At 47.2% G+C, this 24,637-nt stretch overlaps 1 protein-coding gene across 1 annotated transcript in view; it reads right to left on the bottom strand.

Annotated features, from left to right (window-relative positions):
• The window catches only part of LOC129823577 (ubiquitin carboxyl-terminal hydrolase 33-like), a 110,015-nt gene that overhangs the window by 62,866 nt on the left and 22,512 nt on the right, over nt 1–24,637 (bottom strand). Inside the window, exons 5-10 of the mRNA XM_055882417.1 lie at nt 22,740–22,892; nt 22,012–22,120; nt 18,564–18,633; nt 11,759–11,872; nt 5,341–5,419; nt 346–826 (exon numbers count right to left, since the gene is read on the bottom strand). Coding sequence (XP_055738392.1) covers nt 346–826; nt 5,341–5,419; nt 11,759–11,872; nt 18,564–18,633; nt 22,012–22,120; nt 22,740–22,892 — 1,006 coding nt within the window. The remainder of the gene's footprint in view (nt 1–345; nt 827–5,340; nt 5,420–11,758; nt 11,873–18,563; nt 18,634–22,011; nt 22,121–22,739; nt 22,893–24,637) is intronic.

The raw sequence follows: 24,637 nt of genomic DNA, 5'->3' as shown, positions 1-24,637 counted from the left end.
ACCACCTACCAGCCATACCACCTACCAGCCATACCTCCTACCAGCCATGCCACCTACCAGCCATACCACCTACCAGCCATACCACCTACCAGCCATACCACCTACCAGTCATGCCACCTACCAGCCATACCACCTACCAGCCATGCCACCTACCAGCCATACCACCTACCAGCCATACCACCTACCAGCCATACCACCTACCAGTCATACCACCTACCAGCCATACCACCTACCAGCCATGCCACCTACCAGCCATACCACCTACCAGCCATACCACCTACCAGCCATACCACCTACCAGCCATACCACCTACCAGCCATACCACCTACCAGTCATACCACCTACCAGCCATGTGGCTTTGTATCTGGACTTTGATTGTCCCCTGGCTGCTGACGATGGGCGTGGCCTCTGTGAGAACGGTATCCACGTCTCCCCCTGACCCCTCGGCCCCTGACCCCCGGTAGAGGTCGTTGATCAGGTTCTTCTCTTTCTGCCACTCCCTATTGGTCTGGCCGGAGGAGTGGGAGGAGTCAGGCCTGTCGGGGATCAGCGTCTCCGCCTCATTAGACTCCTCCCTTGACAGCACCGCCTGCCCGTCCCCGCTCCCACCCTGGCCCTCGCTGTCCACCCGCTCGCTGCTGCCGCCGCCGCACGACTCGCATGACTGAAAGTCGTTGTCCGATTGGCTGGGGCTGTCGTCGTCGGGGCCGTCGTCGTCCATGGCGATGGCGTGAGAGTGTAGGTCGTTGTCGGGGGGCTCGGTCAGTGGCTCCTTCAGCTCCTCGTGGAGCTGGTCCATCAGACAACGCAGGAACTCCTGAGAGTCCTGACGTAGACGTAGATCACATAGATAGAATATACTGTCATTCATATAGACACTAGACAAAACATTAGGAACACCTGCTCTTCCTTTTCCATGTCATGACTGACCAGGTGAAAGTTATGATCTCTTATTGGTGTCACTTCAAATCAATGGAGATGAAGTGGAGGAGACGGGTTAAAGAATGATTTTTAAGCCTCGAGACAATAGGGACATGGATTGTGTATGTGTGTGCCATTCAGAGGGCGAATGGGCAAGACAAAAGATTGAAGTGCCTTTGAACAGGGTATGGTAGTAGGTGACAGGCGAACCAGTTTGCGGGTTTTTCACGCTCGAGAGCAACAGACAGGCTATAGTTAGTCAACTGACAGTCCAGTACAACATCGGTGCCCAAATGACCCATAAAACACTGTACAACTCGATGAACCTTGACACGAATGGTGTACGGCAGCCGACGACCTTAAAGAATTCCACTTCTTTCAGCAAATAACAAGAGAATGTGGTTGCATTGGGCTAAAGAAGGAAAAACACTGGACACTGGAGAAATGAAAAACATCGCCTGGTCTGATGAATCCTGGTTCCTGCTGTTTCACGCTGATGGGAGGACTAGGGTACGGAGAAAACCACACGAGTACCTGCATCCATAATGCCGTGCGTCAACATTACAGGCTGGTGGAGTGGTGTGATGGTGTGGGGTGTGTTCATTGGGCCCCTGGTGGAGTGGTGTGATGTGATGGTGTGGGGTGTGTTCATTGGGCCCCTGGTGGAGTGGTGTGATGGTGTGGGGTGTGTTTTCAGGGCACACATTGGGCCCCTGGTGGAGTGGTGTGATGGTGTGGGGTGTGTTTTCAGGGCACACATTGGGCCCCTGGTGGAGTGGTGTGATGGTGTGGGGTGTGTTTTCAGGGCACACATTGGGCCCCTGGTGGAGTGGTGTGATGGTGTGGTGTGTTCATTGGGCCCCTGGTGGAGTGGTGTGATGATGTGGGGTGTGTTCATTGGGCCCCTGGTGGAGTGGTGTGATGATGTGGGGTGTGTTCATTGGGCCCCTGGTGGAGTGGTGTGATGGTGTGGGGGTGTGTTCATTGGGCCCCTGGTGGAGTGGTGTGGGGGTGTGGGGGTGTGTTCATTGGGCCCCTGGTGGAGTGGTGTGGGGGTGTGGGGTGTGTTCATTGGGCCCCTTGAGAACAGTGTAGCACCGTTTGAATGTCACAGGATATATCTGAACATCATAGCCAATCAGGTGCATCCCTTTGTGGCAGCAGTGTATCCATCTGCAAGTGTATCTTTTTTTCAGCAGGATAATGCCCCCGATGCCACAAAGCTAGGGTTGTCCAGGAATGGTTCCACGATCATAACAGTGAATTCAGCTTACTGCCGTGTCCTGCCCAATTGAGCATCTGTGGGATGAGATGGAACAAGACATTCGTAGTAGAGATCCACTACCAGTCAACTTGACACAACTGTAGGAAGCATTGGAGTCAACATGGGTCAGCATCCCTGTGGAACGCTTTCAACACCTTGTAGAGTCCATACCCCGACAAATTGAGACTGTTCTGAGGGGAAGGGGGGGTGCCACTCAATATTAGGAAAGTGTTCCTAATGTTTTGAAAACTCAGTGCAAATATTACTGGAGGTTTAGAGTAAATGTATAATGATATAGTTCTATAGTTCTAATGATATAGTTCTATAGTTCTATAGTTATAATGATATAGTTCTATAGTTATAATGATATAGTTCTATAGTTCTAATGATATAGTTCTATAACTCTAATGATATAGTTCTATAACTCTAATGATATAGTTCTATAACTCTAATGATATAGTTCTATAGTTCTATAGTTCTAATGATATACTTCTATAGCTCTAATGATATAGTTCTATAGTTCTAATGATATAGTTCTATAGTTCTAATGATATAGTTCTATAGTTCTAATGATATAGTTCTATAGATCTAATGATATAGTTCTATAGATCTAATGATATAGTTCTATAGTTCTAATGATATAGTTCTATAGTTCTAATGATATAGTTCTATAGTTCTAATGATATAGTTCTATAGTTCTAATGATATAGTTCTATAGATCTAATGATATAGTTCTATAGATCTAATGATATAGTTCTATAGTTCTAATGATATAGTTCTATAGTTCTAATGATATAGTTCTATAGTTCTATAGTTATAATGATATAGTTCTATAGATCTAATGATATAGTTCTATAGTTCTAATGATATAGTTCTATAGTTCTAATGATATAGTTCTATAGTTATAATGATATAGTTCTATAGGTATAATGATATAGTTCTATAGTTCTAATGATATAGTTCTATAGTTCTAATGATATAGTTCTATAGTTATAATAATATAGTTCTATAGTTATAATGATAGTTATGATAGTTCTATAGTTAATGATATAGTTATATAGTTATAATGATAGTTATATAGTTATAATGATATAGTTATATAGTTATAATGATAGTTATATAGTTATAATGATAGTTATACAGTTATAATGATATAGTTATATAGTTCTATAGTTATGATATAGTTCTATAGTTATAATTATATAGTTACAATGATATATTTATATAGTTATAATGATATAGTTATAATGAAATACAGTGGCAAGAAAAAGTATGTGAACCCTTTGGAATTACCTGGATTTCTGCATAAATTGGTCATCACATTTGATCTGATCTTCATCTAAGTCACAGCAACAACAGTCTGATTAAACTAAAAACACAAACAATTAGACGTTTTCATGTCTTTATTGAACACACCGTGTAAACATCCACAGTGCATGGTGGGTAAAGTATGTGAACCCTTGGATTTAATAACTGGTTGACCCTCCTTTGGCAGCAATAACCTCAACCAAACGTTTTCTGTAGTTGTGGATCAGACCTGCACAACAGTCAGGAGGAATTCTGGACCGTTCCTCTTTACAAAACTGTTTCAGTTTAGCAATATATTCTTGGGATGTCTGGTGTGAACCGCTCTCAAGGTCATGCCACAGCATCTCAACTGGGTTGAGGTCAGGACTCTGACTGGGCCACTCCAGAAGGTGTATTTTCTTCTGTTGAAGCCATTCTGTTGTTGATTTACTTCTGTGTTTTTGGTCGTTGTCCTGTTGCATCAACCAACTTCTGTTGAGCTTCAATTGGCCGCCTAGTGGTTAGAGCGAATCCCCGAGCTGAAAAGGTACAAATCTGTCATTCTGCCCCTGAACAAGGCTGTTAACCCACTGTTCCCCGGTAGACCGTCATTGTAAATAAGATTTTTTTCTTAACTGACTTGCCTAGTTAAATAATGGTTACATTTGAAAATTTCAAATAGCCTTACATTCTCCTGCAAAATGTTTTAATAAACTTGTGAATTCATTTTTCCGTCGATGATAGCTAGCTGTCCAGGCCTTGAGGCAGCCCCAAACCATGACACTCCCTCCACCAGACTTTACAGTTGGGATGAGGTTTTGATGTTGGTGTGCTGTGCCTTTTTTTCTCCACACATTGTGTTATGTGTTCCTTCCAAACAACTCCACTGTAGTTTCATCTGTCCACAGAATATTTTGCCAGAGGAACTCTGCCTAGAAGGCCAGCATCCCGGAGTCGACTCTTCACTGTTGACGTTGAGACTGGACAGAGGAACTCTGCCTAGAAGGCCAGCATCCCAGAGTCGCCTCTTCACTGTTGACGTTGAGACTGGTGTTTTGCGGGTACTATTTTTAATGGAGCTGCCAGTTGAGGACTTGTGAGACGTCTGTTTCTCAAACTAGACACTCTAATGTACTTGTCCTCTTGCTCAGTTGTGCACCGGGGCCTCCCACTTCTCTTTCTATTCTGGTTAGAGCCCGTATGCACTATTCTATGAAAGGGGTAGTACACAGCATTGTACGAGATCCACCCCCTGTGTATAGCCTCGCTGCTGTTATTCTATTGTTGCCCTTTTTATTTTTTACTTTAGTTTATTTAGTAAAACTTTTTCTTAACTGTGTTGTTGGTTAAGGGCTTGTAAGGAAGCATTTCACGGTAAGGTCCACACCTGTTGTATCCGGGCGCATTTGATTTGAACATCCTCTCTCTCAGGAGCCTGGAAGTTCCTCCCTACATTCATCAGGATGATAAATCCCAGCATGCCTTACCAGAGCAGCGCGACAAACTAATATTCCCTGACTAAAACGTGCAGAACAAACCGTGAACTAACACTGTATCAACCATTAGAATGGTGTCAACCTTAAGAGAAACGAAGTGTTAAATCAGTTCATGCTTGCGATGGAGGAAAGAGAGACATGACCTATTCTTTAGTTTACTGGTTGTGTAACAGTCCTAGAGAAGAACAATCTATTCTTTAGTTTACCGGTTGTGTAACAGTCCTAGAGAAGAACAATATATTCTTTAGTTTACCGGTTGTGTAACAGAGAAGAACAAGAGGAGCCTGTCTGCCGGCCTGGAAATAGTATCTGTCAGACAGACACCCGTTTTACCGTATTATAAATCGTATGAGACGACGAGAAGACACCTACCTGTTGTGAGTATCCTCTGAACATGGGGTTAACAGCCTTGATCCCCTGGAACAGACCGGTAGGGACGACATAGGATGGCCTGAAGCACCACAGGAAGAAAAGGATAGGACTGTGTGAAACACCACAGAACAAGACTAGCTTACATTTGCTTTTATTATTAACCTTTATTTAAACAGGGGGAACCCACTGAGACCAGGGTCTGATCCCCGTTAGTTCCTGCCAAGGCAGCAGCTACTCTTCCTGGGGTTTGTTATGGATCCCCGTTAGTTCCTGCCAAGGAAGCAGCTACTCTTCCTGGGGTTTATTATGGACCACCATTAGTTCCTGCCAAGGCAGCGGCTACTCTTCCTGGGGTTTGTTATGGATCCCCGTTAGTTCCAGCCAAGGCAGCAGCTACTCTTCCTGGGGTTTGTTATGGATCCCCGTTAGTTCCTGCCAAGGCAGCAGCTACTCTTCCTGGGGTTTATTATGGACCACCATTAGTTCCTGCCAAGGCAGCAGCTACTCTTCCTGGGGTTTATTATGGATCCCCATTAGTTCCTGCCAAGGCAGCAGCTACTCTTCCTGGGGTTTATTATGGATCCCCATTAGTTCCTGCCAAGGCAGCAGCTACTCTTCCTGGGGTTTATTATGGATCCCCATTAGTTCCTGCCAAGGCAGCAGCTACTCTTCCTGGGGTTTATTATGGATCCCCGTTAGTTCCTGCCAAGGCAGCAATTACTCTTCCTGGGGTTTATTATGGATCCTCGTTAGTTCCTGCCAAGGCAGCGGCTACTCTTCCTGGGGTTTATCATGGATCCCCATTAGTTCCTGCCAAGGCAGCAGCTACTCTTCCTGGGGTTTATTATGGATCCCCATTAGTTCCTGCCAAGGCAGCAGCTACTCTTCCTGAGGTTTATTATGGATCCCCATTAGTTCCTGCCGAGGCAGCAGCTACTCTTCCTGGGGTTTATTATGGATCCCCATTAGTTCCTGTCAAGGCAGCAGCTACTCTTCCTGGGGTTTATTATGGATCCCCATTAGTTCTTGCCAAGGCAGCAGCTACTCTTCCTGGGGTTTATTATGGATCCCCATTAGTTCCTGTCAAGGCAGTAGCTACTCTTCCTGGGGTTTATTATGGATCCCCGTTAGTTCCTGCCAAGGCAGCAGCTACTCTTCCTGGGGTTTATTATGGATCCCCATTAGTTCCTGCCAAGGCAGCAGCTACTCTTCCTGGGGTTTATTATGGATCCCCATTAGTTCCTGTCAAGGCAGTAGCTACTCTTCCTGGGGTTTATTATGCATCCTCATTAGTTCCTGCCAAGGCAGCAGCTCTTCTTCCTGGGGTTTACATGGGTGTCTGAGCTGTGTGCCAGTAGTTTAGACAGACAGCTCGGTGCATTCAGCTTGTCAATACTTCTTACAAATACAAGTAGTGATGAAGTCAATCTCTCCTCTACTTTGAGCCATGAGAGATATGTACACTGCTCAAAAAAATAAAGGGAACACTTAAACAACACAATGTAACACCAAGTCAATCACACTTCTGTGAAATCAAACTCTCCACTTAGGAAGCAACACTGATTGACAATAAATTTCACATGCTGTTGTGCAAATGGAATAGACAAAAGGTGGAAATGATAGGCAATTAGCAAGACACCCCCAATAAAGGAGTGATTCTGCAGGTGTTGACCACAGACCACTTCTCAGTTCCTATGCTTCCTGGCTGATGTTTTGGTCACTTTTGAATGCTGGCGGTGCTTTCACTCTAGTGGTAGCATGAGACGGAGTCTACAACCCACACAAGTGGCTCAGGTAGTGCAGCTCATCCAGGATGGCACATCAATGCGAGCTGTGGCAAGAAGGTTTGCTGTGTCTGTCAGCGTAGTGTCCAGAGCATGGAGGCGCTACCAGGAGACAGGCCAGTACATCAGGAGACGTGGAGGAGGCCGTAGGAGGGCAACAACCCAGCAGCAGGACCGCTACCTCCGCCTTTGTGCAAGGAGGAGCACTACCAGAGCCCTGCAAAATGACCTCCAGCAGGCCACAAATGTGCATGTGTCTGCTCAAACGGTCAGAAACAGACTCCATGAGGGTGGTATGAGGGCCCGACATCCACAGGTGGGGGTTGTGCTTACAGCCCAACACCGTGCAGGACGTTTGGCATTTGCCAGAGAACACCAAGATTGGCAAATTCGCCACTGGCGCCCTGTGCTCTTCACAGATGACAGCAGGTTCACACTGAGCACATGAGCACATTGATGTGCCATCCTGGATGAGCTGCACTACCTGAGCCACTTGTGTGGGTTGTAGACTCCATCTCATGCTACCACTAGAGTGAGAGCACCGCCAGCATTCAAAAGTGACCAAAACATCAGCCAGGAAGCATAGGAACTGAGAAGTGGTCTGTGGTCACCACCTGCAGAATCACTCCTTTATTGGGGGTGTCTTGCTAATTGCCTATCATTTCCACCTTTTGTCTATTCCATTTGCACAACAGCATGTGAAATTTATTGTCAATCAGTGTTGCTTCCTAAGTGGACAGTTTGATTTCACAGAAGTGTGATTGACTTGGAGTTACATTGTGTTGTTTAAGTGTTCCCTTTATTTTTTTGAGCAGTGTATATTGTAAATGTCCTAAGTCCTTCTTGTGGCACCTGACCACACGACTGAACAGTAGTCCAGGTGCGACAAAACTAGGGTCTGTAGGACCTGCCTTGTTGATAGTGTTGTTGAGAAGGTAGAAACTAGGGCCTGTAGGACCTGCCTTGTTGATAGTGCTGTTAAGGTAGAAACTAGGGCCTGTAGGACCTGCCTTGTTGATAGTGTTGTTAAGAAGGTAGAAACTAGGGCCTGTAGGACCTGCCTTGTTGATAGTGTTGTTAAGAAGGTAGAAACTAGGGCCTGTAGGACCTGCCTTGTTGATAGTGTTGTTAAGAAGGTAGAAACTAGGGCCTGTATGACCTGCCTTGTTGATAGTGTTGTTAAGAAGGTAGAAACTAGGGCTTGTAGGACCTGCCTTGTTGATAGTGTTGTTAAGAAGGTAGAAACTAGGGCCTGTAGGACCTGCCTTGTTGATAGTGTTGTTAAGAAGGTAGAAACTAGGGCCTGTAGGACCTGCCTTGTTGATAGTGTTGTTAAGAAGGTAGAAACTAGGGCCTGTAGGACCTGCCTTGTTGATAGTGTTGTTAAGGTAGAAACCTGTAGGGCCTGCCTTGTTGATAGTGCTGTTAAGGTAGAAACTAGGGCCTGTAGGACCTGCCTTGTTGATAGTGTTGTTAAGAAGGTTGATAGTGTTGTTAAGAAGGTAGAAACTAGGGCCTGTAGGACCTGCCTTGTTGATAGTGTTGTTAAGAAGGTAGAAACTAGGGCCTGTATGACCTGCCTTGTTGATAGTGTTGTTAAGAAGGTAGAAACTAGGGCTTGTAGGACCTGCCTTGTTGATAGTGTTGTTAAGAAGGTAGAAACTAGGGCCTGTAGGACCTGCCTTGTTGATAGTGTTGTTAAGAAGGTAGAAACTAGGGCCTGTAGGACCTGCCTTGTTGATAGTGTTGTTAAGAAGGTAGAAACTAGGGCCTGTAGGACCTGCCTTGTTGATAGTGTTGTTAAGAAGGTAGAAACCTGTAGGGCCTGCCTTGTTGATAGTGCTGTTAAGGTAGAAACTAGGGCCTGTAGGACCTGCCTTGTTGATAGTGTTGTTAAGAAGGTAGAAACTAGGGCCTGTAGGACCTGCCTTGTTGATAGTGTTGTTAAGAAGGTAGAAACTAGGGCCTGTAGGACCTGCCTTGTTGATAGTGTTGTTAAGAAGGTAGAAACTAGGGCCTGTAGGACCTGCCTTGTTGATAGTGTTGTTAAGAAGGTAGAAACTAGGGCTTGTAGGACCTGCCTTGTTGATAGTGTTGTTAAGAAGGTAGAAACTAGGGCTTGTAGGACCTGCCTTGTTGATAGTGTTGTTAAGAAGGTAGAAACTAGGGCCTGTAGGACCTGCCTTGTTGATAGTGTTGTTAAGAAGGTAGAAACTAGGGCCTGTAGGACCTGCCTTGTTGATAGTGTTGTTAAGAAGGTAGAAACTAGGGCCTGTAGGACCTGCCTTGTTGATAGTGTTGTTAAGAAGGTAGAAACTAGGGCCTGTATGACCTGCCTTGTTGATAGTGTTGTTAAGAAGGTAGAAACTAGGGCTTGTAGGACCTGCCTTGTTGATAGTGTTGTTAAGAAGGTAGAAACTAGGGCCTGTAGGACCTGCCTTGTTGATAGTGTTGTTAAGAAGGTAGAAACTAGGGTCTGTAGGACCTGCCTTGTTGATAGTGTTGTTAAGAAGGTAGAAACTAGGGCCTGTAGGACCTGCCTTGTTGATAGTGTTGTTAAGAAGGTAGAAACTAGGGCCTGTAGGACCTGCCTTGTTGATAGTGTTGTTAAGAAGGTAGAAACTAGGGCCTGTAGGACCTGCCTTGTTGATAGTGTTGTTAAGAAGGTAGAAACTAGGGCCTGTATGACCTGCCTTGTTGATAGTGTTGTTAAGAAGGTAGAAACTAGGGCTTGTAGGACCTGCCTTGTTGATAGTGTTGTTAAGAAGGTAGAAACTAGGGCCTGTAGGACCTGCCTTGTTGATAGTGTTGTTAAGAAGGTAGAAACTAGGGCCTGTAGGACCTGCCTTGTTGATAGTGTTGTTAAGAAGGTAGAAACTAGGGCCTGTAGGACCTGCCTTGTTGATAGTGTTGTTAAGGTAGAAACCTGTAGGGCCTGCCTTGTTGATAGTGCTGTTAAGGTAGAAACTAGGGCCTGTAGGACCTGCCTTGTTGATAGTGTTGTTAAGAAGGTAGAAACTAGGGCCTGTAGGACCTGCCTTGTTGATAGTGTTGTTAAGAAGGTAGAAACTAGGGCCTGTAGGACCTGCCTTGTTGATAGTGTTGTTAAGAAGGTAGAAACTAGGGCCTGTATGACCTGCCTTGTTGATAGTGTTGTTAAGAAGGTAGAAACTAGGGCTTGTAGGACCTGCCTTGTTGATAGTGTTGTTAAGAAGGTAGAAACTAGGGCCTGTAGGACCTGCCTTGTTGATAGTGTTGTTAAGAAGGTAGAAACTAGGGCCTGTAGGACCTGCCTTGTTGATAGTGTTGTTAAGAAGGTAGAAACTAGGGCCTGTAGGACCTGCCTTGTTGATAGTGTTGTTAAGAAGGTAGAAACCTGTAGGGCCTGCCTTGTTGATAGTGCTGTTAAGGTAGAAACTAGGGCCTGTAGGACCTGCCTTGTTGATAGTGTTGTTAAGAAGGTAGAAACTAGGGCCTGTAGGACCTGCCTTGTTGATAGTGTTGTTAAGAAGGTAGAAACTAGGGCCTGTAGGACCTGCCTTGTTGATAGTGTTGTTAAGAAGGTAGAAACTAGGGCCTGTAGGACCTGCCTTGTTGATAGTGTTGTTAAGAAGGTAGAAACTAGGGCTTGTAGGACCTGCCTTGTTGATAGTGTTGTTAAGAAGGTAGAAACTAGGGCTTGTAGGACCTGCCTTGTTGATAGTGTTGTTAAGAAGGTAGAAACTAGGGCCTGTAGGACCTGCCTTGTTGATAGTGTTGTTAAGAAGGTAGAAACTAGGGCCTGTAGGACCTGCCTTGTTGATAGTGTTGTTAAGAAGGTAGAAACTAGGGCCTGTAGGACCTGCCTTGTTGATAGTGTTGTTAAGAAGGTAGAAACTAGGGCCTGTATGACCTGCCTTGTTGATAGTGTTGTTAAGAAGGTAGAAACTAGGGCTTGTAGGACCTGCCTTGTTGATAGTGTTGTTAAGAAGGTAGAAACTAGGGCCTGTAGGACCTGCCTTGTTGATAGTGTTGTTAAGAAGGTAGAAACTAGGGTCTGTAGGACCTGCCTTGTTGATAGTGTTGTTAAGAAGGTAGAAACTAGGGCCTGTAGGACCTGCCTTGTTGATAGTGTTGTTAAGAAGGTAGAAACCTGTAGGGCCTGCCTTGTTGATAGTGCTGTTAAGAAGGTAGAAACTAGGGCCTGTAGGACCTGCCTTGTTGATAGTGTTGTTAAGAAGGTAGAATCTAGGGCCTGTAGGACCTGCCTTGTTGATAGTGCTGTTAAGAAGGTAGAAACTAGGGCCTGTAGGACCTGCCTTGTTGATAGTGTTGTTAAGAAGGCAGAGCAGCACTTTATTATGGACAGACCTCTCCACCATCTTAGTTACTGTTGTACCAAGGATGATCATTACAAAATGACGTTCCGTTCAAAAGGGCAACTAATATATAGAATCAATCAAAACATTTGTTTTGTCATCAGAGTTCTAAATTCACATTCTGAGACCAAATAATCAAGTTTTAGAAAGACCTGTATGTCATTCCAGGATTGCCCTCATTCCTGAGGCTGCAGACCCTAACATCTTATAAACTGTCAGGATAATACTAGCAAGTAAACACGTGTGTGGACTACAGTGAGAGAATGAGATGTGTACCTGTTCTTGTGCCAGAGGTCTGACACCAGCTTCTGGTAGCTCTTACTCAGAGCAGGCTTCTTGTCTGTCCTCACCAGGCCTCCACACTCCACAAAGAACTGGGTCAGCGGAGGACTGGAGAGAAGAGAAGAACTGGGTTAGAGGAGGACTGGAGAGAGAGAGGAGAACTGGGTTAGAGGAGGACTGGAGAGAGAGAGGAGAACTGGGTTAGAGGAGGACTGGAGAGAGAGAGGAGAACTGGGTTAGAGGAGGACTGGAGAGAGAGAGGAGAACTGGGTTAGAGGAGGACTGGAGAGAGAGAGGAGAACTGGGTTAGAGGAGGACTGGAGAGAGAGAGGAGAACTGGGTTAGAGGAGGACTGGAGAGAGAGAGGAGAACTGGGTTAGAGGAGGACTGGAGAGAGAGAGGAGAACTGGGTTAGAGGAGGACTGGAGAGAGAGAGGAGAACTGGGTTAGAGGAGGACTGGAGAGAGAAGAGGAGAACTGGGTTAGAGGAGGACTGGAGAGAGAGAGGAGAACTGGGTTAGAGGAGGACTGGAGAGAGAGAGGAGAACTGGGTTAGAGGAGGACTGGAGAGAGAGAGGAGAACTGGGTTAGAGGAGGACTGGAGAGAGAGAGGAGAACTGGGTTAGAGGAGGACTGGAGAGAGAGAGGAGAACTGGGTTAGAGGAGGACTGGAGAGAGAGAGGAGAACTGGGTTAGAGGAGGACTGGAGAGAGAGAGGAGAACTGGGTTAGAGGAGGACTGGAGAGAGAGAGGAGAACTGGGTTAGAGGAGGACTGGAGAGAGAGAGGAGAACTGGGTTAGAGGAGGACTGGAGAGAGAGAGGAGAACTGGGTTAGAGGAGGACTGGAGAGAGAGAGGAGAACTGGGTTAGAGGAGGACTGGAGAGAGAGAGGAGAACTGGGTTAGAGGAGGACTGGAGAGAGAGAGGAGAACTGGGTTAGAGGAGGACTGGAGAGAGAGAGGAGAACTGGGTTAGAGGAGGACTGGAGAGAGAGAGGAGAACTGGGTTAGAGGAGGACTGGAGAGAGAGAGGAGAACTGGGGTAGAGGAGGACTGGAGAGAGAGAGGAGAACTGGGGTAGAGGAGGACTGTAGAGAGAGAGGAGAACTGGGTTAGAGGAGGACTGTAGAGAGAGAGGAGAACTGGGTTAGAGGAGGACTGTAGAGAGAAGAGAAGAACTGGGTTAGAGGAGGACTGTAGAGAGAGGAGAACTGGGTTAGAGGGGGACTGGAGAGAGAGGAGGAGAACTGGGTAAGAGGAGGACTGGAGAGAGAGAGGAGAACTGGGTTAGAGGAGGACTGGAGAGAGAGAGGAGAACTGGGTTAGAGGAGGACTGGAGAGAGAGAGGAGAACTGGGTTAGAGGAGGACTGGAGAGAGAGGAGAACTGGGTTAGAGGAGGACTGGAGAGAGAGAGGAGAACTGGGTTAGAGGAGGACTGGAGAGAGAGAGGAGAACTGGGTTAGAGGAGGACTGGAGAGAGAGAGGAGAACTGGGTTAGAGGAGGACTGGAGAGAGAGAGGAGAACTGGGTTAGAGGAGGACTGGAGAGAGAGAGGAGAACTGGGTTAGAGGAGGACTGTAGAGAGAGAGGAGAACTGGGTTAGAGGAGGACTGTAGAGAGAGAGGAGAACTGGGTTAGAGGAGGACTGTAGAGAGAAGAGAAGAACTGGGTTAGAGGAGGACTGGAGAGAGAGAGGAGAACTGGGTTAGAGGAGGACTGGAGAGAGAGGAGAACTGGGTTAGAGGAGGACTGGAGAGAGAGAGGAGAACTGGGTTAGAGGAGGACTGTAGAGAGAGAGGAGAACTGGGTTAGAGGAGGACTGTAGAGAGAGAGGAGAACTGGGTTAGAGGAGGACTGTAGAGAGAAGAGAAGAACTGGGTTAGAGGAGGACTGGAGAGAGAGGAGAACTGGGTTAGAGGGGGACTGGAGAGAGAGGAGGAGAACTGGGTAAGAGGAGGACTGGAGAGAGAGAGGAGAACTGGGTTAGAGGAGGACTGGAGAGAGAGAGGAGAACTGGGTTAGAGGAGGACTGGAGAGAGAGAGGAGAACTGGGTTAGAGGAGGACTGGAGAGAGAGGAGAACTGGGTTAGAGGAGGACTGTAGAGAGAGAGGAGAACTGGGTTAGAGGAGGACTGGAGAGAGAGAGAGAGAGGAGAACTGGGTTAGAGGAGGACTGGAGAGAGAGAGAGAGAGAGGAGAACTGGGTTAGAGGAGGACTGGAGAGAGAGAGGAGAACTGGGTTAGAGGAGGACTGGAGAGAGAGAGGAGAACTGGGTTAGAGGAGGACTGGAGAGAGAGAGGAGAACTGGGTTAGAGGAGGACTGGAGAGAGAGGAGAACTGGGTTAGAGGAGGACTGTAGAGAGAGAGGAGAACTGGGTTAGAGGAGGACTGGAGAGAGAGAGAGAGAGGAGAACTGGGTTAGAGGAGGACTGGAGAGAGAGAGAGAGAGAGGAGAACTGGGTTAGAGGAGGACTGGAGAGAGAGAGGAGAACTGGGTTAGAGGAGGACTGGAGAGAGAGAGGAGAACTGGGTAGAGGAGGATTGTAGAGAGAAGAGAAGAACTGGGTTAGAGGGGGACTGGAGAGAGAAGAGGAGAACTGGGTTAGAGGAGGACTGGAGAGAGAGAGAGAGAGGAGAACTGGGTTAGAGGAGGACTGGAGAGAGAGGAGAACTGGGTTAGAGGAGGACTGGAGAGAGAGGAGAACTGGGTTAGAGGAGGACTGGAGAGAGAGGAGAACTGGGTTAGAGGAGGACTGGAGAGAGAGGAGAACTGGGTTAGAGGAGGACTGGAGAGAGAGGAGAACTGGGTTAGAGGAGGACTGGAGAGAGAGGAGAACTGGGTTAGAGGAGGACTGGAGAGAGAGGAGAACTGGGTTAGAGGAGGACTGGAGAGAGAGAGGAGAATTGGGTTAGAGGAGGACTGGAGAGAGAGAGGAGAACTGGGTTAGAGGAGGACTGGAGAGAGAGAGGAGAACTGGGTTAGAGGAGGACTGGAGAGAGAGAGGAGAACTGGGTTAGAGGAGGACTGGAGAGAGAGAGGAGAACTGGGTTAGAGGAGGACTGGAGAGAGAGAGGAGAACTGGGTTAGAGGAGGACTGGAGAGAGAAGAGGAGAACTGGGTTAGAGGGGGACTGGAGAGAGAGAGGAGAACTGGGTTAGAGGGGGACTGGAGAGAGAGAGGAGAACTGGGTTAGAGGAGGACTGGAGAGAGAGAGGAGAACTGGGTTAGAGGAGGACTGGAGAGAGAGAGGAGAACTGGGTTAGAGGAGGACTGGAGAGAGAGGAGAACTGGGTTAGAGGAGGACTGGAGAGAGAGAGAACTGGGTTAGAGGAGGACTGGAAAGAGAGAGGAGAACTGGGTTAGAGGAGGACTGGAGAGAGAGGAGAACTGGGTTAGAGGAGGACTGGAGAGAGAGAGGAGAACTGGGTTAGAGGAGGACTGGAAAGAGAGAGGAGAACTGGGTTAGAGGAGGACTGGAGAGAGAGAGGAGAACTGGGTTAGAGGAGGACTGGAGAGAGAGAGGAGTGGCTTCTTCCTTGCTGAGCGGCCTTTCAGGTGGTCGATATAGAACTCGTTTTACTGTGGATATAGATACTTTTGTACCTGTTTCCTCCAGCTACTTCCCAAGGTCCTTTGCTGTTCTTCTGGGATTGATTTGCACTTTTCGCACCAAAGTACATTAATCTCTAGGAGACAGAACGTGTCTCCTTCCTGAGCGGTATGACGGCTGCGTGGTCCCATGGTTTTTATACTTGCGTACTATTGTTTGTACAGATGAACGTGGTACCTTCAGGCGTTTGGAATTTGCTCCCAAGGATGAACCAGACTTGTGAAGGTCTACAATTTTTTCTGGGGTCTTGGCTGATTTCTGATTTTCCCATGATGTCAAGCAAAGAGGCACTGAGTTTGAAGATAGGCCTTGAAATACATCCACAGGTACACCTCCAATTGACTCAAATTATGTCATTTAGCCTATCAGAAGCTTCTAAAGCCATGACATAATTTTCTGGAATTTTCCAAGCTGTTTAAAGGCACAGTCAACTTAGTGGATGTAAACTTCTGACCCACTGGAATTGTGACAGTGAATTATAAGTGAAATAATCTGTTTACAATTGTTGGAAAAATGACTTGTGTCATGCACAAAGTAGATGTCCTAACTGACTTGCCAAAACTATAGTTTGTTAACAAGAAATTTGTGGAGTGGTTGAAAAATGTGTTTTCATGACTCCAACCTAAGTGTATGTAAACCTCTGACTTCAACTGTACCTCTAATAGCACCATACGGACATGTTGTGACGTTGTAGGCCCTCAGTCAAGAGATCCCCTCGCCAGTCGAGACTCTTTCTAGAACAAAACCATTCGTATTAATGAATTTTGGGTCGGGACCTAAAGTTCATCCAGGTAGAGGAGGTAACTATGACAACAAACGACTCCAAAGAGAAGTAGATATATAGATTACATTCTGTATCTCCACACGGTTTAAACTAAGAATTAGAATTTCACCTCCTTCCTATAAGCCGCATTTAGTCTGTTACACAAGAACACTGTCCATATCAGTTTTGTATATCGTTTATGAGTCGACCCAACTTATTTATGAAAGGCTGTGCCTGATGGCCTTTGTGGTAGGCCATCTCATGAATTGACGTGATGTATTTATGTGAGCGGACACCTGGGGACGATTGATTTGTGAGTTGCCCTTCGTGCCCGGTCCCATCCCCTATAATCCTGTATCTCTTTGAGACTAATTTATATACAAAGTAGAACCAGAGGGGCCACGTCCCTGATTGGCAGATGAGTGGTAACCCTGATTAGAACCACCTGCTGCTCATCTGTTGTTATGGTAACCCTGATTAGAAGCACCTGCTGCTCATCTGTTATGGTAACCCTGATTAGAAGCACCTGCTGCTCATCTGTTGTTATGGTAACCCTGATTAGAAGCACCTGCTGCTCATCTGTTGTTATGGTAACCCTGATTAGAAGCACCTGCTGCTCATCTGTTATGGTAACCCTGATTAGAAGCACCTGCTGCTCATCTGTTGTTATGGTAACCCTGATTAGAAGCACCTGCTGCTCATCTGTTGTTATGGTAACCCTGATTAGAAGCACCTGCTGCTCATCTGTAGTTCTTTATAAATGCTATTTTGAATTAAAGTAAGTTGTACCTAGACACTGAAGGCTGGTAAAGACGAAACGTCTGTGGCCACGATCCCTGACGCAGTAAAACATTGAATAATGAAGCTTTATGCAACATTCCATGAGTGTGAACCCATTCCACCTCTTTCTTTGTGTGTCTCTCCCTCTCCATCTTAATAGGCTGGAGGGCAAGAGGTTAGGAAGATGGTTGACATCAACCAGGTTCTCACCAGTTAGAGAGGGCCTGCAGGGCTGGGGTCAGGGTGAAAGGTTAGATAGGGGTTTGGTAGAGGTTCTCACCAGTTAGAGAGGGCTGGGGTCAGGGTGACAGGTTAGATAGGGGTTTGGTAGAGGTTCTCACCAGTTAGAGAGGGCTGGGGTCAGGGTGAAAGGTTAGATAGGGGTTTGGTAGAGGTTCTCACCAGTTAGAGAGGGCTGGGGTCAGGGTGAAAGGTTAGATAGGGGTTTGGTAGAGGTTCTCACCAGTTAGAGAGGGCTGGGGTCAGGGTGAAAGGTTAGATAGGGGTTTGGTAGAGGTTCTCACCAGTTAGAGAGGGCTGGGGTCAGGGTGAAAGGTTAGATAGGGGTTTGGCAAAGGTTCTCACCAGTTAGAGAGGGCTGGGGTCAGGGTGAAAGGTTAGATAGGGGTTTGGTAGAGGTTCTCACCAGTTAGAGAGGGCTGGGGTCAGGGTGAAAGGTTAGATAGGGGTTTGGTAGAGGTTCTCACCAGTTAGAGGGCTGGGGTCAGGGTGAAAGGTTAGATAGGGGTTTGGTAGAGGTTCTCACCAGTTAGAGAGGGCCTGCGGGGCTGGGGTCAGGGTGAAAGGTTAGATAGGGGTTTGGTAGAGGTTCTCACCAGTTAGAGAGGGCTGGGGTCAGGGTGAAAGGTCAGATAGGGGTTTGGTAGAGGTTATCACCAGTTAGAGGGGGCCTGCAGGGCTGGGGTCAGGGTGAAAGGTTAGATAGGGGTTTGGTAGAGGTTCTCACCAGTTAGAGAGGGCTGGGGTCAGGGTGAAAGGTCAGATAGGGGTTTGGTAGAGGTTCTCACCAGTTAGAGAGGGCCTGCAGGGCTGGGGTCAGGGTGAAAGGTTAGATAGGGGTTTGGTAGAGGTTCTCACCAGTTAGAGAGGGCTGGGGTCAGGGTGAAAGGTTAGATAAGGGTTTGGTAGAGGTTCTCACCAGATAGAGAGGGCTGGGGTCAGGGTGAAAGGTTAGATAGGGGTTTGGTAGAGGTTCTCACCAGTTAGAGGGCTGGGGTCAGGGTGAAAGGTTAGATAAGGGTTTGGTAGAGGTTCTCACCAGTTAGAGAGGGCTGGGGTCAGGGTGAAAGGTTAGATAGGGGTTTGGTAGAGGTTCTTACCAGTTAGAGAGGGCTGGGGTCAGGGTGAAAGGTTAGATAGGGGTTTGGTAGAGGTTCTCACCAGTTAGAGAGGGTTGGGGTCAGGGTGAAAGGTTAGATAGGGGTTTGGTAGAGGTTCTCACCAGTTAGAGAGGGCTGGGGTCAGGGTGAAAGGTTAGATAGGGGTTTGGTAGAGGTTCTCACCAGTTAGAGGGCTGGGGTCAGGGTGAAAGGTTAGATAAGGGTTTGGTAGAGGTTCTCACCAGTTAGAGAGGGCTGGGGTCAGGGTGAAAGGTTAGATAGGGGTTTGGTAGAGGTTCTCACCAGTTAGAGAGGGCCTGCAGGGCTGCGTTCATAAAGCAGGTGTTTCCTATGTTCTTCAGTCCCGTCAGACCTAGTGGAGAGACACACACATCAATCCTGAGATACACACTAACCATGCACACATCTATCCTGAGATACACACACACATCTATCCTGAATGCCACCCAGCTACTAGCCCCGATTCATTAGTCAATGTTTAACTACTAGGAGTTTGATTTGGCACTAGGTCGAAGAGATCAGCTGAGAGACTTGAGAACTATGGTCCAGGAGGAGGAGATCAGCTGAGAGACTTGGGAACTATGGTCCAGGAGGAGGAGATCAGCTGAGAGACTTGGGAACTATGGTCAAGGAGGAGGAGATCAGCTGAGAGACTTGGGAACTATGGTCCAGAGGAAGAGATCAGCTGAGAGACTTGGGAACTATGGTCCAGAGGAAGAGATCAGCTGAGAGACTTGGGAATTATGGTCCAGAGGAAGAGATCAGCTGAGAGACTTGGGAACTATGGTCCAGAGGAAGAGATCAGCTGAGAGACTTGGGAACTATGGTCCAGAGGAAGAGATCAGCTGAGAGACTTGGGAAATATGGTCCAGGAGGAAGAGATCAGCTGAGAGACTTGGGAACTATGGTCCAGAGGAAGAGATCAGCTGAGAGACTTGGGAACTATGGTCCAGAGGAAGAGATCAGCTGAGAGATTTGGGAACTATGGTCCAGAGGAAGAGATCAGCTGAGAGACTTGGGAACTATGGTCCAGAGGAAGAGATCAGCTGAGAGACTTGGGAACTATGGTCCAGAGGTAGAGATCAGCTGAGAGACTTGGGAACTATGGTCCAGAGGAGATGATCAGCTGAGAGACTTGGGAACTATGGTCCAGAGGAAGAGATCAGCTGAGAGACTTGGGAACTATGGTCCAGAGGAAGAGATCAGCTGAGAGACTTGGGAACTATGGTCCAGAGGAAGAGATCAGCTGAGAGACTTGGGAACTATGGTCCAGAGGAAGAGATCAGCTGAGAGACTTGGGAACTATGGTCCAGAGGAAGAGATCAGCTGAGAGACTTGGGAACTATGGTCCAGAGGTAGAGATCAGCTGAGAGACTTGGGAACTATGGTCCAGAGGTAGAGATCAGCTGAGAGACTTGGGAACTATGGTCCAGAGGAGGAGATCAGCTGAGAGACTTGGGAACTATGGTCCAGAGGAAGAGATCAGCTGAGAGACTTGGGAACTATGGTCCAGAGGAGGAGATCAGCTGAGAGACTTGGGAACTATGGTCCAGAGGAAGAGATCAGCTGAGAGACTTGGGAACTATGGTCCAGGAGGAGGAGATCAGCTGAGAGACTTGGGAACTATGGTCCAGAGGTAGAGATCAGCTGAGAGACTTGGGAACTATGGTCCAGAGGAAGAGATCAGCTGAGAGACTTGGGAACTATGGTCCAGAGGAGGAGATCAGCTGAGAGACTTGGGAACTATGGTCCAGAGGAAGAGATCAGCTGAGAGACTTGGGAACTATGGTCCAGGAGGAGGAGATCAGCTGAGAGACTTGGGAACTATGGTCAAGGAGGAGGAGATCAGCTGAGAGACTTGGGAACTATGGTCCAGAGGAAGAGATCAGCTGAGAGACTTGGGAACTATGGTCCAGAGGAAGAGATCAGCTGAGAGACTTGGGAATTATGGTCCAGAGGAAGAGATCAGCTGAGAGACTTGGGAACTATGGTCCAGAGGAAGAGATCAGCTGAGAGACTTGGGAACTATGGTCCAGAGGAAGAGATCAGCTGAGAGACTTGGGAAATATGGTCCAGGAGGAAGAGATCAGCTGAGAGACTTGGGAACTATGGTCCAGAGGAAGAGATCAGCTGAGAGACTTGGGAACTATGGTCCAGAGGAAGAGATCAGCTGAGAGATTTGGGAACTATGGTCCAGAGGAAGAGATCAGCTGAGAGACTTGGGAACTATGGTCCAGAGGAAGAGATCAGCTGAGAGACTTGGGAACTATGGTCCAGAGGTAGAGATCAGCTGAGAGACTTGGGAACTATGGTCCAGAGGAGATGATCAGCTGAGAGACTTGGGAACTATGGTCCAGAGGAAGAGATCAGCTGAGAGACTTGGGAACTATGGTCCAGAGGAAGAGATCAGCTGAGAGACTTGGGAACTATGGTCCAGAGGAAGAGATCAGCTGAGAGACTTGGGAACTATGGTCCAGAGGAAGAGATCAGCTGAGAGACTTGGGAACTATGGTCCAGAGGAAGAGATCAGCTGAGAGACTTGGGAACTATGGTCCAGAGGTAGAGATCAGCTGAGAGACTTGGGAACTATGGTCCAGAGGTAGAGATCAGCTGAGAGACTTGGGAACTATGGTCCAGAGGAGGAGATCAGCTGAGAGACTTGGGAACTATGGTCCAGAGGAAGAGATCAGCTGAGAGACTTGGGAACTATGGTCCAGAGGAGGAGATCAGCTGAGAGACTTGGGAACTATGGTCCAGAGGAAGAGATCAGCTGAGAGACTTGGGAACTATGGTCCAGGAGGAGGAGATCAGCTGAGAGACTTGGGAACTATGGTCCAGAGGTAGAGATCAGCTGAGAGACTTGGGAACTATGGTCCAGAGGAAGAGATCAGCTGAGAGACTTGGGAACTATGGTCCAGAGGAGGAGATCAGCTGAGAGACTTGGGAACTATGGTCCAGAGGAAGAGATCAGCTGAGAGACTTGGGAACTATGGTCCAGGAGGAGGAGATCAGCTGAGAGACTTGGGAATTATGGTCCAGAGGAATTCAGTCAGTTTAACATTATCAACATATTAGTCATATCATGTGATCCTGTATTTTAAGCCCTGGTCAGAAATGTGCTTCTACACCTGCATTGCTTGCTGTTTGGGGTTTTAGGCTGGGTTTCTGTACAGCACTTTGAGATATCAACTGATGTAAGAAGGGCTTAATAAATACGATTGATTGATTGATTGATTGATTGATTGATTGAAATTAAGATGATGTTGTACAGTTTAATAAAAACGTTTTAAAGCTGCACTATGCTGACATCGCGCCGCCATTTCCTGGTTGTTAAAATTCTAATAGTTCGCCTAATTTCAGTTTATGTGACAACAACAAGCAAGTCTAGTGTAGATAATCATTGTACCATCTAAACCGTTGAGAAATACATTTTCCAGAACCAAAAGTATTGTATTTTCAGCTGTTTGAAGCTGGTGTAAAAAAGATAAAGATAAAAGACTCGTAAATGAAACTTAAGAACGGGAAGCATAGAAATAGCACACATAGAACAGATCTACCGCTTCTTAGACAGGCTTTAATTGCGAATGACAGATCTATAACACACACTTCTATGTGAATTTGGTCAGGGTCACCCAAAAATTGACATATTGCAGCTTTAAATAAAAAAAGGTAAAAATCCAGGCATGTCACATTGCGTAAACACATGATGCTCTACGGAATATGCTACTACCTCTGGGGCGGAGCTCCTCCTCCTCCTCAGTCTCCATGCCCAGGTCTTCACAGCCACCAGTAGGGGGCAGTCTCAGAGAGGTGGAGCGGCCCAGCACCCTGCTACCCTCCTGGGGGACAGAAGAGCCAATTAGAAACATAAAAAACACAGTGACCTATCAGCAGCGCGAGGAGACAACAGTGGAACAGCATTTTACGTAAAGACAGAAAACAACGTTACATAACTGATAACTGAAAGATTATGGACTTTAAACGTGGTCTCAAAGGATGTGAAATAATCATTAACAATATGATTGAATCTGTACAGTGTTCATGGTATAGGTTGATTTGGTCGGGGTTGAGGCTTTAGCTATAGACAACAGTTTTAATAATGAGGGAACATAATGATTTGAGATTCAGTCGTTAATTAGTCAATCAACCAACCAATCAAGGTATCAGTCAATCAACCAATCAAGGTATCAGTCAATCAACCAATCAAGGTATCAGTCAATCTATCAATTCAGGTATCAATCAATTAGTTATCAACCTAGGTATAAATCAATCTAGGCATCAATTCAGGTATTAATCAATTCAGGTATCAATCACTCAATCGCAATGAATTCAGGGATCAATCTATCAATTACTCAATGAATGTATGAATCAATCAACCGACCAATAAATAAAATCGACCAACCAATCAGCATGTCAATCAACCAACCAAGCAATGTTGGTTTCAGAGCGTAACATCACCTGTGTGTTGTTGGTGAGCGTTGATGTGAGGGTCTTGGAGCTGGGCACAGGGCAGTGAGGGCCCGGGTTACGCTCCAGGAACACCTCTTTCCCACAGGCATAACACCACACCCTCAGAGTGGTCAGGTTCACTGTCAGGTTGTGCCCCGTCTCCTGTTATAGAGGGGTTATAAACACGTTACGAAGGGGGTTATAAACACCTTATAAACATGTTCATGTTTCTAGGGTTATTCTCACTGGTTATTTGGACCTATCAGGATTGGGAGAAGGCGGTGCTTAAACTTCTTCGCCAGGAGTGCCTAACGTGTGTCTGTGACCACACGGATCGGGGAGGGACTTCTGCGAGGGTAGAGACTAGACCGGAAAATCCTTCTGCGAGGGTAGAGACTAGACCGGAAAATCCTTCTGCGAGGGTAGAGACTAGACCGGAAAATCCTTCTGCGAGGGTAGAGACTAGACCGGAAAATCCTTCTGCGAGGGTAGAGACTAGACCGGAAAATCCTTATGCGAGGGTAGAGACCGGAAAATCCTCCTTCTGCGACTAGACAGGAAATCCTCATTTCTAACACGTCTGTTGAGCGTGAAAAACCCAGCAGTGTTGCAGTTCTTGACACAAACCGGTGCAACTGTCACGTACTACCATATCCCCTTCAAAAGGTTCTAAAATATTTTGTCTTGCCCTCAATGAAACACATACACAATCCATGTCTCAATTATAAAAAATCCTAATGTTATTCATGTTTTGTACACTCATGTGATGCAATTGGAACTGGGACTCTCGTCTCCGCCAACATCCCTTTCACCTCTCTAGGAACTGGGACTCTCGTCTCCTCCAACATCCCTTTCACCTCTCTAGGAACTGGGACTCTCGTCTCCTCCAACATCCCTTTCACCTCTCTAGGAACTGGGACTCTCGTCTCCTCCAACATCCCTTTCACCTCTCTAGGAACTGGGACTCTCGTCTCCTCCAACATCCCTTTCACCTCTCTAGGAACTGGGACTCTGGTCTCCTCCAACATCCCTTTCACCTCTCTAGGAACTGGGACTCTGGTCTCCTCCAACATCCCTTTCACCTCTCTAGGAACTGGGACTCTCGTCTCCTCCAACATCCCTTTCACCTCTCTAGGAACTGGGACTCTCGTCTCCAACATCCCTTTCACCTCTCTAGGAACTGGGACTCTCGTCTCCTCCAACATCCCTTTCACCTCTCTAGGAACTGGGACTCTCGTCTCCAACATCCCTTTCACCTCTCTAGGAACTGGGACTCTCGTCTCCTCCAACATCCCTTTCACCTCTCTAGGAACTGGGACTCTCGTCTCCGCCAACATCCCTTTCACCTCTCTAGGAACTGGGACTCTCGTCTCCGCCAACATCCCTTTCACCTCTCTAGGAACTGAGACTCTCGTCTCCGCCAACATCCCTTTCACCTCTCTAGGAACTGGGACTCTCGTCTCCTCCAACATCCCTTTCACCTCTCTAGGAACTGAGACTCTCGTCTCCGCCAACATCCCTTTCACCTCTCTAGGAACTGGGACTCTCGTCTCCTCCAACATCCTTTTCACCTCTCCAGGAACTGGGACTCTCGTCTCCTCCAACATCCCTTTCACCTCTCTAGGAACTGAGACTCTCGTCTCCTCCAACATCCCTTTCACCTCTCTAGGAACTGGGACTCACGTCTCCTCCAACATCCCTTTCACCTCTCCAGGAACTGGGACTCTCGTCTCCTCCAACATCCCTTTCACCTCTCTAGGAACTGGGACTCTCGTCTCCTCCAACATCCCTTTCACCTCTCTAGGAACTGGGACTCTCGTCTCCTCCAACATCCCTTTCACCTCTCTAGGAACTGGGACTCTCGTCTCCTCCAACATCCCTTTCACCTCTCCAGGAACTGAGACTCT

The sequence above is a fragment of the Salvelinus fontinalis genome, chromosome 26 (genome assembly GCF_029448725.1).
Source record: "Salvelinus fontinalis isolate EN_2023a chromosome 26, ASM2944872v1, whole genome shotgun sequence".
Classification (NCBI taxonomy): Eukaryota; Metazoa; Chordata; class Actinopteri; order Salmoniformes; family Salmonidae; genus Salvelinus; species Salvelinus fontinalis.
Note: the sequence above shows the minus strand (reverse complement) of the source record. Positions and strands in the feature narration are given on the sequence as shown.